This window comes from Pseudophryne corroboree, chromosome 10 (assembly GCF_028390025.1).
Source record: "Pseudophryne corroboree isolate aPseCor3 chromosome 10, aPseCor3.hap2, whole genome shotgun sequence".
Classification (NCBI taxonomy): domain Eukaryota; kingdom Metazoa; phylum Chordata; class Amphibia; order Anura; family Myobatrachidae; genus Pseudophryne; species Pseudophryne corroboree.
The window spans coordinates 373,341,065-373,359,407 of NC_086453.1; the positions used below are offsets into that span (position 1 = coordinate 373,341,065).

The 18,343-nt window shown below is 50.2% G+C and overlaps 1 protein-coding gene across 2 annotated transcripts in view; it reads left to right on the forward strand.

The window, feature by feature from the left end:
* Nucleotides 1-18,343, forward strand: part of CCDC15 (coiled-coil domain containing 15) — a 56,675-nt gene that overhangs the window by 20,532 nt on the left and 17,800 nt on the right. Inside the window, exons 3-6 of one of the 2 annotated variants that reach the window (XM_063943757.1) lie at nucleotides 1,596-1,805; nucleotides 3,640-3,750; nucleotides 7,299-7,457; nucleotides 7,700-7,819. In XM_063943757.1, the coding sequence (XP_063799827.1) occupies nucleotides 1,596-1,805; nucleotides 3,640-3,750; nucleotides 7,299-7,457; nucleotides 7,700-7,819 (600 nt within the window). The remainder of the gene's footprint in view (nucleotides 1-1,595; nucleotides 1,806-3,639; nucleotides 3,751-7,298; nucleotides 7,458-7,699; nucleotides 7,820-18,343) is intronic. The other variant, XM_063943758.1, reaches the window with a different exon arrangement.

Consider the following 18,343-nt stretch of genomic DNA (forward strand, 5'->3'; position numbering starts at 1 on the left):
TATACAGTGTCTGTCTGCTCCCTCCTCCCTGTGTCATATACAGTGTCTGTCTGCTCCCTCCTCCCTGTGTCATATACAGTGTCTGTCTGCTCCCTCCTCCCTGTGTCATATGCAGTGTCTGTCTGCTCCCTCATCCCTGTGTCATATGCAGTGTCTGTCTGCTCCCCTCATCCCTGTGTCATATGCAGTGTCTGTCTGCTCCCCTCATCCCTGTGTCATATGCAGTGTCTGTCTGCTCCCCTCATCCCTGTGTCATATGTAGTGTCTGTCTGCTCCCTTATCCCTGTGTCATATGCAGTGTCTGTCTGCTCCCTCATCCCTGTGTCATATGCAGTGTCTGTCTGCTCCCTCCTCCCTGTGTCATATGCAGTGTCTGTCTGCTCCCTCCTCCCTGTGTCATATACAGTGTCTGTCTGCTCCCTCCTCCCTGTGTCATATGCAGTGTCTGTCTGCTCCCTCCTCCCTGTGTCATATGCAGTGTCTGTCTGCTCCCTCCTCCCTGTGTCATATGCAGTGTCTGTCTGCTCCCTCATCCCTGTGTCATATGCAGTGTCTGTCTGCTCCCTCCTCCCTGTGTCATATACAGTGTCTGTCTGCTCCCTCCTCCCTGTGTCATATGCAGTGTCTGTCTGCTCCCTCCTCCCTGTGTCATATGCAGTGTCTGTCTGCTCCCTCATCCCTGTGTCATATGCAGTGTCTGTCTGCTCCCTCCTCCCTGTGTCATATGCAGTGTCTGTCTGCTCCCTCCTCCCTGTGTCATATGCAGTGTCTGTCTGCTCCCTCCTCCCTGTGTCATATGCAGTGTCTGTCTGCTCCCTCCTCCCTGTGTCATATGCAGTGTCTGTCTGCTCCCTCATCCCTGTGTCATATGCAGTGTCTGTCTGCTCCCTCCTCCCTGTGTCATATGCAGTGTCTGTCTGCTCCCTCCTCCCTGTGTCATATAGGGGAATACATATGTATTACTGGCAGATGGGATGCTGGCTGTCAGTTTACAGACAGCGGCATCCCGCCTTTTGGAATCCCGGCAGTGAGTCCTCTTGCAGGCTCGCAACGATCGCCACGCATCAGGCCCGGTGGCTCACTTCGCTCATCACAGGTTCTATTCCCACTCGGTTGATGCCTTGGACCCACCAACCGAGTGGGAATACCCGTCAGTGGTCTGTATTCCGGGCGTCAGTATTTCACTTGTTGTCGGGATTCTGACGTCTGTCTCCTGAAAACCAGGATCCTTACAGGCGGTATTATAACTGCATCACATATAGGGAATAGGGATCATATTGTACTGTATTGTACTCAGCGATTTCTTTCACATCCGTAGCCAGACCACGCGACCCATCACACATGCTAATACCCTCTTACGTTACTGCCACAACCGGCCTGTTTTGTGTCTTTCTTCTAAATGTCATTGTGCCTTAGCAGCACCTTGGCGTACGAGCGCTCCAGTGTCTGTGTATTAGCAGGATAGGGGTTCCCTGACTACACTTGCAGCTTCTTCCCCTATTGTTATACCCACCAGGGACAGGCACGTAGGATGTGTACATTGCTGCATCAGTTCCTGGAAACACTGAATTTGTCTAACTGCTTCTCTCGCTCAGCTCGCCAGGGAGGGCGTTATCATCAAACAGTCTTCTGACGCTGCCGTGCCCTTCACCCCGAAGAGGAACACTTGTATTTACCGCAATACGCAAGTTGCCATTTGTTGTTCTCGCTCTGTGCCGGCACAGAAGATCGACGGCGACTTTGAGGAGGACCGGGAGGAAAGAGATGAAAATGGAAATAAGTTATTTAGGCAGCATAGTAAATTGGTGAGTGTTTTCTGATGCCTGTGACAGGATAGTGGTCTGGCGTCAGGCCTGTGCGTAGGGGACATGATATGACTGCGTCCATGATTAAGACGGAGCCCGCAGAGGCTTCTACTGTAGGACCCATTAGGTGACATGACATGTAAGTATGTTGTTGGAGAAGAATATTATCTGTTGGGCAGCACGGATGGTGTAATGGTTAGCATTGCTGCCTCGCAGCACCAAGGTCATGGCTTCGATTCCCACCATGGCCCTAACTGTGGAGTTTGTATGTTCTCACCGTACTTGCGTGGGTTTCCTCCGGGTTCTCCGGTTTTTTCCCGCACTCTAAAAATATACTGGTAGGTCAATTGGCTCCCAACAAAAATGAACCCTAGCATGAATGTGTGTGCATATACATGGGAATATAGAGTGTAAGCTCCACTGGGGCAGGGACTGATGTGATTGACCAAAATATTCTCTGTACAGCGCTGCGGAATATGTGTGCGCTATATAAATAACTGGTAATAAATAATATGCAGTGTAACAGAACAGCGCCCCTAGTGGCAGTATCCGATTATACACCATATAATATTAGGTGCATTTACTACGTAAGTACCTTTTTATACAAAACACCTATTTTATTTAACAAGAACGCTAGGAAAGTTGTCTTTTAATGAATAAATGATGCATAATATATAAACCTAATCTTTTGATGCTTATAGTCTGTATCTTTTTATTTTATTACTTTTTTTTTATGGGGAAGATTTTTGCATTAGTTTAAGTTTTACTGTTCTATTGTTGGAGCTACGGTTACTGTTTCTTGTCTTCCAGCTAGCTTGTATCATTCTCGCTGTGTTGCAGACAATTACTTAGTGTAGTGTTCTCGTTAATTAGCCGATGGTATTGTCTGTAGCCTAGGTAGCCGTAGCCCAGTGACGCAGGAGCCAGACCTGGCTGACCTTCACACACAGCGACTCGCAATGGGTCACACAGGGCAAACCTTTTTGTCACTGCTCAGCATGTGACAGAATACAACCATACGATTGCGTACCGCTTTAATGTACCATTCAAAACCTTTGTGGAGCCTTGTAAATAAAAGATTGTGACTTAACAGTAATTGTAGTGAAACTCTCACAATGTTGTGTGTTATTAATAACGTGTTATCGGTTGTGTATGCTATTACTAGATTGTGTTTGTTCTGTAAACCTGAGATCGGTGATTAGATTCTGGATTCGGCTGGTTGTACACACAACGCCCAGATCCCTGCTGAAGTCCAGCGGTGTTCTCACTCATTCAGCATGGATCGCTAGTCAGAGAAATCGCCGTTGTCTGCGAGTAGAAAGACGCCGCCCTGACAGGAAGATTAAACGCCCCGTGCAAAATTGCGAATGCATCGCAGTTTAACCACTCGCAGATGCATACGCAATTCCCGGAACATCGAAAAAAGTTTGCGGTTTGAGCAAATGTGAGTAGGTCTGAGGCTGCCACTAATCTGCGACTGAGACGGCCTGGAAGTGGTCTGCGTTGACATCGGGGACCATGGATAGGATGGTTGTAAATAAATCTAACCTCATTTAAAGGTGACGCATTTAATACGGTGACGCATTTAAGGTGACGCATTTAACTATAACCGGAATCTCTGAAAGCTATTACAGTCCCCCTGTTAATGTGCTGCATGAAGGCGTTTAAGAAACTTTAACGATTACAATGATTTCTATTTTTTATTATATCATTATTGTTGTATTTATTAGCAGAGGTTCTCCATTCTCGCTGTAACGAGATATTCCTAGTAGTGCGCATTGGCTATCTGCACGCTGGAAATGTAACATACTGTATCTTCTTGTTTCGTGAACAGCTGAAGAAAAGCATGCGTCAGGTGCGCGACAGGCTGGCCGCTCTGAAGACTGTGGAGATCGAGGAGTTAACCCTGCCTGGCGGAATCTGGAAGGTCTCCCCCACCAGAGATGTGAGCGCAACATTCGTTTATGGCATTTTACTGTACACCATTCCAAAGGGCAGAGTAATTACATCCTCCAAACCACTGACTGCCACCAGTGTGTCTAACAGAGGGTGAGACACCTAGTCCCAAATTCCCGGTTTATGATGTTTTAATATCCGCTGGATATTCAGCTCGTAAATCTTTTATTCTGGTAATTGTATGTTATAATACCAATGTCAGCCTTTCACTCTGCAATAAAATATTTCGGGATTAGCATCGCAGCAGTATAATGTGTGACACTGCGCTAGGTGGGTCTCGTATCCAGGGTATCTTTCTTCATACTGCCCATGTCTCCTGAATCACCTTTCAAACGCGGTCTTGATAGCTACGCACATTTCCCCCTGCGCACACACGCTGGCACCGTAGGTGTGCACTTTTCCCCCTGCACACACACGCTGACACGGTAGGTGTGCACTTTTCCCCCTGCACACACACGCTGACACGGTAGGTGTGCACTTTTCCCCCTGCACACACACGCTGACACGGTAGGTGTGCACTTTTCCCCCTGCACACACACGCTGTCACGGTAGGTGTGCACTTTTCCCCCTGCACACACACGCTGACACGGTAGGTGTGCACATTCCCCCTGCACACACACGCTGGCATGGTAGGTGTGCACATTTCCCCCTGCGCACACACGCTGGCACGGTAGGTGTGCACATTCCCCCTGCACACACACGCTGGCACGGTAGGTGTGCACTTTTTCCCCTGCACACACACGCTGTCACGGTAGGTGTGCACTTTTCCCCCTGCACACACACGCTGACACGGTAGGTGTGCACATTTCCCCCTGCACACACACGCTGTCATGGTAGGTGTGCACTTTTTCCCCTGCACACACACGCTGTCACGGTAGGTGTGCACTTTTTCCCCTGCACACACACGCTGGCACGGTAGGTGTGCACATTCCCCCTGCACACACACGCTGTCACGGTAGGTGTGCACTTTTTCCCCTGCACACACACGCTGGCACGGTAGGTGTGCACATTTTCCCCTGCACACACACGCTGTCACGGTAGGTGTGCACATTTCCCCCTGCACACACACGCTGTCACGGTAGGTGTGCACATTTCCCCCTGCACACACACGCTGACACGGTAGGTGTGCACATTTCCCCCTGCACACACACGCTGGCACGGTAGGTGTGCACATTTCCCCCTGCACACACACGCTGGCACGGTAGGTGTGCACATTTCCCCTGCACACACACGCTGGCACGGTAGGTGTGCACATTTCCCCCTGCACACACACGCTGGCATGGTAGGTGTGCACATTTCCCCCTGCACACACACGCTGGCACGGTAGGTGTGCACATTCCCCCTGCACACACACGCTGTCACGGTAGGTGTGCACTTTTTCCCCTGCACACACACGCTGGCACGGTAGGTGTGCACATTTTCCCCCTGCACACACACCGGATGTGTCCACTGACATCTAGCCTCCCTGCACGTTAAATAGCCCTTGTCACGCCATGACTCGGTAGCACAATGCATCTTTATGTGCAACTTTTTCCATGAAAATGTTTCTTATTTGCAAAACAATGCAAGTAAAATGCACAAGCCGCTTATGCGGATTATAATGATATGCGGCATACCTATATTCTGTGTGGGAGCTCGGCTGTATCTGCATACGAAATGCTGCATTAGTGTTTTCCTAGCAGACACTGTAATGTACAATCTCGTATGCAGATAAGGCCGCAGACACACACAGAGTATAGACAAGCCGCATATTTTTTTCAATCAGCAGAGTCTGCTTGTGAGTCATATTTGCATAACGATGGGAATAAGATGCATTGTTGGCAAAAAGATGCCTGGCACTGCCAGAGTTGCGTGGCATTTATCGACTCACGCCAGGCACCTCTCGTTATGTGGCGTATTGGGGCAAAATGTATGAGGACACATCTGTAGGTGCGCACCTTGCACCACACACACACACACACACACACACACACACGCGTGGTAGATGCGCACATTGCACTCCACACACACGCTGGCATGGCAGGTACGCACATTGTACTCCGCACACACACTGGCGTGGCAGGTACGCACATTGCACTCCGCACACACGCTGGCGTGGCAGGTACGCACATTGCACTCCACACACACACACTGGCGTGGCAGGTACGCACATTGCGCATACACACGCTGGCGTGGTAGGTACGCACATTGCACACACAAACGCTGGCGTGGTAGGTACGCACATTGCATCCCGCACACACACTGGCGTGGTAGGTATGCACCCTGCACCACACACACACACACACACACACACACACTGGCGTGGTAGGTACGCACATTGCACCCCGCACACACACACACATTGGCGTGGTATTGCACCCCGCACACACACACACTGGCGTGGTATTGCACCCCGCACACACACACACTGGCGTGGTATTGCACCCCGCACACACACTGGCGTGGTATTGCATCCCACACACACACACTGGCGTGGTATTGCACCCCACACACACACACTGGCGTGGCAGGTACGCACATTGCACTCCACACACACACACTGGCGTGGCAGGTACGCACATTGCGCACAAACACGCTGGCGTGGTAGGTACGCACATTGCGCACACAAACGCTGGCGTGGTAGGTACGCACATTGCATCCCGCACACACACTGGCGTGGTAGGTATGCACCCTGCACCACACACACACACTGGCGTGGTAGGTACGCACATTGCATCCCGCACACACACTGGCGTGGTATTGCACCCCGCACACACACACACTGGCGTGGTATTGCACCCCGCACACACACACACTGGCGTGGTATTGCACCCCGCACACACACTGGCATGGTATTGCACCCCGCACACACACTGGCGTGGTATTGCACCCCACACACACACACTGGCGTGGTATTGCACCCCACACACACACACACACTGGCGTGGTAGGTAAGCACATTGCACCCCACACACACATACTGGCGTGGCAGGTAAGCACATTGCACCCCGCACACACATACTGGCGTGGCAGGTAAGCACATTACACCCCGCACACACATACTGGCGTGGCAGGTAAGCACATTGCACCCCGCACACACATACTGGCGTGGCAGGTAAGCACATTGCACCCCGCACACACACACTGGCGTGGTAGGTAAGCACATTGCACCCCACACACACACACTGGCGTGGTAGGTAAGCACATTGCTCCCCGCACACACACACTGGCGTGGTAGGTAAGCACATTGCACCCCGCACACACACACTGGCGTGGTAGGTAAGCACATTGCACCCCGCACACACACACTGGCGTGGTAGGTAAGCACATTGCACCCCGCACACACACTGGCGTGGTAGGTAAGCACATTGCACCCCGCACACACACTGGCGTGGTAGGTAAGCACATTGCACCCCACACACACACACTGGCGTGGTAGGTAAGCACATTGCACCCCACACACACACACTGGCGTGGTAGACACCCACTGAACACGTTAGCAATCTGCATATGTACTATGCCAGCTTGATTGAGACCTTTAACTGTTTTGGTCTTCAGAATCCCATCTCCCGGAAGTCCCCGATCCTACATAGGCCAGACGCTGAGGATGAGGAGTCCCTACTGAGAGGACATCATGACCTTCCTGTAGAGCTCCTTGCTCAAGATCCAGAGGGACAGCTACGGGAGAGAGTACACGCAGTGCCGCCTGGGAAGCCTGTGAGTATAGTGGGCACCCTATCATTATTGTTGCAGGAAGGCAGCAGTGCCCAGATGGTGCGCAAAAATGCCCATCATTACAGTAGACTGGTGTCATGTCTAGGTCCATTCCATGGAACACTAATGAGACTGGTCACCTGCACAAATACCCCATCAGTACTGCACTCTATACTCTTCCTGGGGCACCACTTCATTACCCCCATTACTGCACCCTGTGGTGATTCTGACGATTCCATTTTCAGGTATGTCATCGGTTGATGAAGGAACCTTATCCCACTGGACCGGCTCCAGCATATAACACAGATTATCATGCTGCTCTTGTACTTCGCCCGGGCGTTGATGAAGAGGAAAGCCGAAAGCAAGTAGGTGAAAAAATGACTAATTCATTTGTTTTTATTTCTAATAATTTATTATGTTGTGATATCAATATTTAAGGGGTTGGCTCTTGGCTGATTGTCAAATCCTCCGTTCACCTTTATCTTTAAATCTATGTTCCTGCTTTCTCCCTTAAAGGAGAACTTCGCCTGTATGCTATATTTTCCCAGTAACTGCCCTGCAGGTAGTGGACAATTGGTCACGACTTGGACTCTCATGTTCCAGCTCAGTTAACACTATCCCTTCCATGCCACAGCCTAAACCTGACTCAACCGCCAAAGTCACGGAGCTCCTCGGTGACTTACAGTAGCCTTATTTCCAGTAAGTGGGACATTGCAGCAGATGTATAAAGTGTGGAGAAGGGATAAAGCAGTGAGAAGTGCAAGGTTATATCGCACCAGACAATCAGCTCCTAACTGTCATTTCTCTGACGTCCTAAGTGGATGCTGGGGACTCCGTCAGGACCATGGGGAACAGCGGCTCCGCAGGAGACAGGGCACAAAAGTAAAAATAAGATTTTACTTACCGATAAATCTATTTCTCGTAGTCCGTAGTGGATGCTGGGACTCCGTAAGGACCATGGGGAATAGCGGCTCCGCAGGAGACAGGGCACAAAATAAAAGCTTAAGGATCAGGTGGTGTGCACTGGCTCCTCCCCCTATGACCCTCCTCCAAGCCTCAGTTAGGATACTGTGCCCGGACGAGCGTACATAATAAGGAAGGATATTGAATCCCGGGTAAGACTCATACCAGCCACACCAATCACACCGTACAACTTGTGATCTGAACCCAGTTAACAGTATGATAAACGCAAGGGAGCCTCTGAAAAGATGGCTCACAACAATAATAACCCGAATTTTTGTAACAATAACTATATACAAGTATTGCAGACAATCCGCACTAGGGATGGGCGCCCAGCATCCACTACGGACTACGAGAAATAGATTTATCGGTAAGTAAAATCTTATTTTCTCTGACGTCCTAGTGGATGCTGGGACTCCGTAAGGACCATGGGGATTATACCAAAGCTCCCAAACGGGCGGGAGAGTGCGGATGACTCTGCAGCACCGAATGAGAGAACTCCAGGTCCTCCTCAGCCAGGGTATCAAATTTGTAGAATTTAGCAAACGTGTTTGCCCCTGACCAAGTAGCTGCTCGGCAAAGTTGTAAAGCCGAGACCCCTCGGGCAGCCGCCCAAGATGAGCCCACTTTCCTTGTGGAATGGGCTTTTATTGATTTTGGCTGTGGCAGGCCTGCCACAGAATGTGCAAGCTGAATTGTACTACAAATCCAACGAGCAATCGTCTGCTTAGAAGCAGGGGCACCCAGCTTGTTGGGTGCATACAGGATAAACAGCGAGTCAGATTTTCTGACTCCAGCCGTCCTGGAAACATATATTTTTAAGGCCCTGACAACGTCAAGCAACTTAGAGTCCTCTAAGTCCCTGGTAGCCGCAGGTACCACAATAGGTTGGTTCATGTGAAATGCAGAAACCACCTTAGGTAGAAATTGAGGACGAGTCCTCAATTCCGCCCTGTCAGAATGAAAAATTAAGTAAGGGCTTTTATATGATAAAGCCGCCAATTCTGACACACGCCTGGCTGAAGCCAAGGCTAACAGCATCGACACCTTCCATGTGAGATATTTCAAGTCCACAGTGGAAAGTGGTTCAAACCAATGTGACTTTAGAAAACTCAACACCACGTTGAGATCCCAAGGTGCCACTGGAGGCACAAAAGGAGGCTGTATGTGCAGCACCCCTTTTACAAATGTCTGAACTTCAGGTACTGAAGCCAGTTCTTTCTGGAAGAAAATCGACAGGGCCGAAATTTGAACCTTAATGGACCCTAATTTTAGGCCCATAGACAGTCCTGTTTGCAGGAAATGAAGGAAACGACCCAGTTGAAATTCCTCTGTAGGGGCCCTCTTGGCCTCACACCACGCAACATATTTACGCCAAATGCGGTGATAATGTTTTGCGGTTACGTCCTTCCTGGCTTTGACCAGAGTAGGAATGACTTCTTCTGGAATGCCTTTTTCCCTCAGGATCCGGCGTTCAACCGCCATGCCGTCAAACGCAGCCGCGGTAAGTCTTGGAACAGACAAGGCCCCTGCAGTAGCAGGTCCTTTCTTAGAGGTAGAGGCCACGGTTCGTCCGTGAGCATCTCTTGAAGTTCCGGGTACCAAGTCCTTCTTGGCCAATCCGGGACCACGAGTATAGTTCTTACTCCTCTCCTTCTTATGATTCTCAGTACTTTTGGTATGAGAGGCAGAGGAGGGAACACATACAGTGACTGGTACACCCACGGCGTTACCAGAGCGTCCACTGCTATTGCCTGAGGGTCCCTTGACCTGGCGCAATATCTGTCCAGTTTTTTTGTTTAGACGTGACGCCATCATGTCCACCTTTGGTTTTTCCCAACGGTTTACAATCAGGTGGAAGACTTCTGGGTGAAGTCCCCACTCTCCCGGGTGAAGGTCGTGTCTGCTGAGGAAGTCTGCTTCCCAGTTGTCCACTCCCGGAATGAAAACTGCTGACAGTGCTATCACATGATTTTCCGCCCAGCGAAGAATCCTTGCAGCTTCTGCCATTGCCCTCCTGCTTCTCGTGCCGCCCTGTCTGTTTACGTGGGCGACTGACGTGATGTTGTCCGATTGGATCAACACCGCCTGACCCTGAAGCAGAGGTTTTGCTTGACTTAGGGCATTGTAAATGGCCCTTAGTTTCAGAATGTTTATATGAAGAGATGTTTCCATGCTTGACCACAGGCCCTGGAAATTCCTTCCCTGTGTGACTGCTCCCCAGCCTCTCAGGCTGGCATCCGTGGTTACCAGGATCCAATCCTGAATGCCAAATCTGCGGCCCTCTAGTAGATGAGCACTCTGCAGCCACCACAGGAGAGACACCCTTGTCCTTGGCGACAGGGTTATCCGCTGATGCATCTGCAGATGCGATCCGGACCATTTGTCCAGTAGATCCCACTGAAATGTTCTTGCATGGAATCTTCCGAATGGAATCGCTTCGTAAGAAGCCACCATTTTTCCCAGGACCCTCGTGCACTGATGCACTGAGACCTGGCCTGGTTTTAGGAGGTTCCTGACTAGCTCGGATAACTCCCTGGCCTTCTCCTCCGGGAGAAACACCTTCTTCTGGACTGTGTCCAGAATCATTCCTAGGAACAGTAGACGTGTCGTTGGAATCAGCTGCGATTTTGGAATATTTAGAATCCACCCGTGCTGACGTAACACTACCTGAGATAGTGCTACTCCGACTTCTAACTGTTCCCTGGATCTTGCCCTTATCAGGAGATCGTCCAAGTAAGGGATAATTAAAATGCCTTTTCTTCGTAGAAGAATCATCATTTCGGCCATTACCTTGGTAAAGACCCGAGGTGCCGTGGACAATCCAAACGGCAGCGTCTGAAACTGATAATGACAGTTTTGTACTACAAACCTGAGGTACCCTTGGTGAGAAGGGTATATTGGGACGTGGAGATAAGCATCTTTGATGTCCAGAGACACCATATAGTCCCCTTCTTCCAGGTTCGCTATCACTGCTCTGAGTGACTCCATCTTGAATTTGAACCTTTTTATGTAAGTGTTCAAGGATTTCAGATTTAAAATTGGTCTCACCGAGCCGTCCGGCTTCGGTACCACAAACAGCGTGGAATAATACCCCTTTCCTTGTTGCAGGAGGGGTACCTTGATTATCACCTGCTGGGAATACAGCTTGTGAATGGCTTCCAAAACTGCCTCCCTGTCGGAGGGAGACTTTGGTAAAGCAGACTTCAGGAACCGACGAGGGGGAAACGCCTCGAATTCCAGTTTTTACCCCTGCGATACTACCTGTAGAATCCAGGGATCCACTTGCGAGTGAGCCCACTGCGCGTTGAAATTCTTGAGACGGGCCCCCACCATATCTGAGTCTGCTTGTAAAGCCCCAGCGTCATGCTGAAGACTTGGCAGAAGCAGGGGAGGGCTTCTGCTCCTGGGAAGCGGCTGCATGGTGCAGTCTTTTTCCTCTTCCTCTGCCCCGGGGCAGAAAAGAGTGGCCTTTTGCTCGCTTGTACTTATGGGAACGAAAGGACTGAGTTTGAAAAGACGGTGTCTTTTTCTGCTGATGTGGAGTGACCTGGGGTAAAAAGGTGGATTTTTCCAGCCGTTGCCGTGGCCACCAGGTCCGATAGACCAGCCCCAAATAACTCCTCCCCTTTATACGGCAATACTTCCATGTGCCGTTTGGAATCCGCATCCCCTGACCACTGTCGCGTCCATAACGCTCTTCTGGCAGAGATGGACATAGCACTTACTCTTGATGCCAGGGTGCAAATATCCCTCTGTGCATCACGCATATATAGTAATGCATCCTTTAAATGTTCTATAGTTAACAAAATATTGTCCCTATCCAGGGTATCAATATTCTCAGTCAGGGAATCCGACCATGCGACTCCAGCACTGCACATCCAGGCTGAGGCGATTGCTGGTCGCAGTATAACACCAGTATGTGTGTATATACTTTTTAGGATATTTTCCAGCCTTCTATCAGCTGGTTCTTTGAGGGTGGCCGTATCAGGAGACGGTAACGCTACTTGTTTAGATAAACGTGTGAGCGCCTTATCTACCCTAGGGGGTGTTTCCCAACGCGCCCTAACCTCTGGCGGGAAAGGATATAATGCTAATAATTTTTTAGAAATTAGCTGTTTTTTATCGGGGGAAACCCACGCTTTTTCACACACCTCATTTATTTCCTCTGACTCAGGAAAAACTATTGGTAGTTTTTTCTCACCCCACATAATACCCTTCTTTGTGGTACTTGTAGTGTCAGAAAGGTTCAATGCCTCTTTCATTGCCGTGATCATGTAACGTGTGGCCCTACTGGACATTACGTTTGTCTCGTCACCGTCGACACTAGACTCAGTATCTGTGTCAGGGTCTGTGTCGACCCACTGAGGTAACGGGCGTTTTAGCGCCCCTGACGGTGTCTGAGACGCCTGGACAGGCACTAATTGATTTGCCGGCTGTCTCATGTCGTCAACAGTTTTTTGCAAATTGCTGACATTATCACTTAATTGTTTAAATACAATCATCCAGTCAGGTGTCGACTCCCTAGGGGGTGACATCACCAACACAGGCAACTGCTCCGCCTCCACATCATTTTCCTCCTCATACATGTCGACACACGCGTACCGACACACAGCACACACACCGGGAATGCTCTGATAGAGGACAGGACCCACTTAGCCCTTTGGAGAGACAGAGGGAGAGTCTGCCAGCACACACCCAGCGCTATATATATATATATATATACAGGGATAACCTTATATAAGTGTTACTCCCTTATAGCTGCTGTTAATATATTTATTTGCTGCCAAACGTGCCCCCCCCTCTCTTTTTTACCCTGATTCTGAAGCAGGACTGCAGGGGAGAGTCAGGGAGCCGTCCTTCCAGCGGAGCTGTGAGGGAAAATGGCGCTTGTGTGCTGAGGAGATAGGCTCCGCCCCTTCACGACGTCCTTATCTCCCGCTTTTTCTGTGTAAAATGGCAGGGGTAAAATACATCCATATAGCCCAGGAGCTATATGTGATGTATTCTTTTTAGCCACCTAAGGTATATACTGTAATATTGCGTCTCAGGGCGCTCCCCCCCCAGCGCCCTGCACCCTCAGTGACCGGAGTGTGAAGTGTGCTGAGAGCAATGGCGCACAGCTGCGGTGCTGTGCGCTACCTTAGTCTGAAGACAGGATCGTCTTCTGCCGCCGATTTCACCGGACCTCTTCGTCTCTTCTGGCTCTGTAAGGGGGACGGCGGCGCGGCTCCGGTGACGCATCCAGGCTGAACCTGTGATCGTCCCTCTGGAGCTAATGTCCAGTAGACTAAGAAACCCGATCCACTCTGCACTCAGGTGAGTCCGTTTCTTCTCCCCTTAGTCCCACGATGCAGTGAGCCTGTTGCCAGCAGGACTCACTGAAAATAAAAAATCCTAAACTAAACTTTTATTCTAAGCAGCTCAGGAGAGCCACCTAGATTGCACCCTTCTCGGCCGGGCACAAAAATCTAACTGAGGCTTGGAGGAGGGTCATAGGGGGAGGAGCCAGTGCACACCACCTGATCCTTAAGCTTTTATTTTGTGCCCTGTCTCCTGCGGAGCCGCTATTCCCCATGGTCCTTACGGAGTCCCAGCATCCACTAGGACGTCAGAGAAAGCCTTAGGATCAGGTGGTGTGCACTGGCTCCTCCCCCCATGACCCCCCTCCAAGCCCCAGTTAGGTTTTTGTGCCCGGCCGAGAAGGGTGCAATCTAGGTGGCTCTCCTAAAGAGCTGCTTAGAGTAAAAGTTTTGTTAGGTTTTTTATTTTCAGTGAGTCCTGCTGGCAACAGGCTCACTGCAACGAGGGACTTAGGGGAGAAGAAGTGAACTCACCTGCGTGCAGGATGGATTGGCTTCTTAGGCTACTGGACACTAGCTCCAGAGGGACGATCACAGGTACAGCCTGGATGGGTCACCGGAGCCGCGCCGCCGACCCCCTTGCAGATGCTGAAGAGAGAAGAGGTCCAGAAATCGGCGGCTGAAGACTTCTCAGTCTTCATGAGGTAGCGCACAGCACTGCAGCTGTGCGCCATTGCTCTCCGCACACTTCACACCAACGGTCACTGAGGGTGCAGGGCGCTTGGGGGGGCGCCCTGGGCAGCAATGAAAGTACCTATGCTGGCTAAAAATACATCACATATAGCCCCTGGGGCTATATGGATGTATTTAACCCCTGCCAGGTTGTCAGAAAAACGGGAGAAGAAGCCCGCCGAAAAGGGGGCGGGGCCTATTCTCCTCAGCACACAGCGCCATTTTCCTACACAGCTCCGCTGCTAGGAAGGCTCCCAGGCTCTCCCCTGCACTGCACTACAGAAACAGGGTTAAAACAGAGAGGGGGGGCACTTATTTGGCGATATTATTATATATTAAGATGCTATAAGGGAAAACACTTATATAAGGTTGTCCCTGTATAATATAGCGTTTTGGTGTGTGCTGGCAAACTCTCCCTCTGTCTCCCCAAAGGGCTAGTGGGGTCCTGTCCTCTATCAGAGCATTCCCTGTGTGTGTGCTGTGTGTCGGTACGTGTGTGTCGACATGTATGAGGACGATGTTGGTGAGGAGGCGGAGCAATTGCCTGTAATGGTGATGTCACTCTCTAGGGAGTCGACACCGGAATGGATGGCTTATTTAGGGAATTACGTGATAATGTCAACACGCTGCAAGGTCGGTTGACGACATGAGACGGCCGGCAAACCAATTAGTACCTGTCCAGGCGTCTCAAACACCGTCAGGGGCTTTAAAACGCCCATTTACCTCAGTCGGTCGACACGGACACTGACTCCAGTGTCGACGGTGAAGAAACAAACGTATTTTCCATTTGGGCCACACGTTACATGTTAAGGGCAATGAAGGAGGTGTTACATATTTCTGATACTACAAGTACCACAAAAGAGGTTATTATGTGGGGTGTGAAAAAACTACCTGTAGTTTTTCCTGAATCAGATAAATTAAATGAAGTGTGTGATGATGCGTGGGTTTCCCCCGATAGAAAATTATTGGCGTTATACCCTTTCCCGCCAGAAGTTAGGGCGCATTGGGAAACACCCCTTAGGGTGGATAAGGCGCTCACACGCTTATCAAAACAAGTGGCGTTACCGTCTCCAGATACGGCCGCCCTCAAGGAGCCAGCTGATAGGAGGCTGGAAAATATCCTAAAAAGTATATACACACATACTGGTGTTATACTGCGACCAGCGATCGCCTCAGCCTGGATGTGCAGCGCTGGGGTGGCTTGGTCGGATTCCCTGACTGAAAATATTGATACCCTTGACAGGGACAGTATTTTATTGACTATAGAGCATTTAAAGGATGCATTTCTATATATGCGAGATGCACAGAGGGATATTTGCACTCTGGCATCAAGAGTAAGTGCGATGTCCATATCTGCCAGAAGATGTTTATGGACACGACAGTGGTCAGGTAATGCAGATTCCAAACGGCACATGGAAGTATTGCCGTATAAAGGGGAGGAGTTATTTGGGGTCGGTCCATCGGACCTGGTGGCCACGGCAACAGCTGGAAAATCCACCTTTTTTACCCCAAGTCACATCTCAGCAGAAAAAGACACCGTCTTTTCAGCCTCAGTCCTTTCGTCCCCATAAGGGCAAGCAGGCAAAAGGCCAGTCATATCTGCCCAGGGATAGAGGAAAGGGAAGAAGACTGCAGCAGGCAGCCCATTCCCAGGAACAGAAGCCCTCCACCGCTTTTGCCAAGTCCTCAGCATGACGCTGGGGCCGTACAAGCGGACTCAGGTGCGGTGGGGGGTCGTCTCAAGAGTTTCAGCGCGCAGTGGGCTCACTCGCAAGTGGACCCCTGGATCCTACAAGTAGTATCCCAGGGGTACAGATTGGAAATTCGAGACGTCTCCCCCTCGCAGGTTCCTGAAGTCTGCTTTACCAACGTCTCCCTCCGACAGGGAGGCAGTATTGGAAACAATTCACAAGCTGTATTCCCAGCAGGTGATAATCAAAGTACCCCTCCTACAACAAGGAAAGGGGTATTATTCCACACTATATTGTGGTACTGAAGCCAGACGGCTCGGTGAGACCTATTCTAAATCTGAAATATTTGAACATTTACATACAAAGGTTCAAATCAAGATGGAGTCACTCGGAGCAGTGATAGCGAACCAGGAAGAAGGGGACTATATGGTGTCCCTGGACATCAAGGATGCTTACCTCCATGTCCCAATTTGCCCTTCTCACCAAGGGTACCTCAGGTTCGTGGTACAAAACTGTCACTATCAGTTTCAGACGCTGCCGTTTGGATTGTCCACGGCACCCCGGGTCTTTACCAAGGTAATGGCCGAAATGATGATTCTTCTTCAAAGAAAATGCGTCTTAATTATCCCTTACTTGGACGATCTCCTGATAAGGGCAAGGTCCAGAGAACAGTTGGAGGTCGGAGTAGCACTATTTCAAGTAGTTCTACGACAGCACGGGTGGATTCTAAATATTCCAAAATCGCAGCTGTCTCCGACGACACGTCTGCTGTTCCTAGGGATGATTCTGGACACAGTCCAGAAAAAGGTGTTTCTCCCGGAGGAGAAAGCCAGGGAGTTATCCGAGCTAGTCAGGAACCTCCTAAAACCAGGAAAAGTGTCAGTGCATCATTGCACAAGGGTCCTGGGGAAAATGGTGGCTTCTTACGAAGCGATTCCATTCGGCAGATTTCACGCAAGAACTTTTCAGTGGGATCTGCTGGAAAAATGGTCCGGATCGCATCTTCAGATGCATCAGCGGATAACCCTGTCTCCAAGGACAAGGGTGTCTCTTCTGTGGTGGCTGCAGAGTGCTCATCTACTAAAGGGCCACAGATTCGGCATTCAGGACTGGGTCCTGGTGACCACGGATGCCAGCCCGAAAGGCTGGGGAGCAGTCACACAAGGAAAAAATTTCCAGGGAGTGTGATCAAGTCTGGAGACTTCTCTCCACATAAATATACTGGAGCTAAGAGCAATTTACAATGCTCTAAGCTTAGCAAGACCTCTGCTTCAAGGTCAGCCGGTATTGATCCAGTGGGACAACATCACGGCAGTCGCCCACGTAAACAGACAGGGCGGCACAAGAAGCAGGAGGGCAATGGCAGAAACTGCAAGGATTCTTCGCTGGGCGGAAAATTATGTGATAGCACTGTCAGCAGTGTTCATTCCGGGAGTGGACAACTGGGAAGCAGACTTCCTCAGCACGACCTCCACCCGGGAGAGTGGGGACTTCATCGGGAAGTCTTCCACATGATTGTGAACCGTTGGGAAAGACCAAAGGTGGACATGATGGCGTCCCGCCTGAACAAAAAACTGGACAGGTATTGCGCCAGGTCAAGAGACCCTCAGGCAATAGCTGTGGACGTTCTGGTAACACCGTGGGTGTACCAGTCGGTGTATGTGTTCCCTCCTCTGCTTCTCATACCTAAGGTACTGAGAATTATAAGACGTAGAGGAGTAAGAACTATACTCGTGGCTCCGGATTGGCCAAGAAGGACTTGGTACCCGGAACTTCAAGAGATGCTCACAGAGGACTCATGGCCTCTGCCGCTAAGAAGGGACTTGCTTCAGTAAGTACCATGTCTGTTCCAAGACTTACCGCGGCTGCGTTTGACGGCATGGCGGTTGAACGCCGGATCCTAAGGGAAAAAGGCATTCCGGAAGAGGTCATTCCTACCCTGGTCAAAGCCAGGAAGGAGGTGACCGCACAACATTATCACCACATGTGGCGAAAATATGTTGCGTGGTGTGAGGCCAGGGAGGCCCCACGAAGAAATTTCAACTCGGTCGATTCCTGCATTTCCTGCAAACAGGAGTGTCTATGGGCCTCAAATTGGGGTCCATTAAGGTTCAAATTTCGGCCCTGTCGATTTTCTTCCAGAAAGAATTGGCTTCAGTTCCTGAAGTCCAGAAGTTTGTCAAGGGAGTACTGCATATACAAC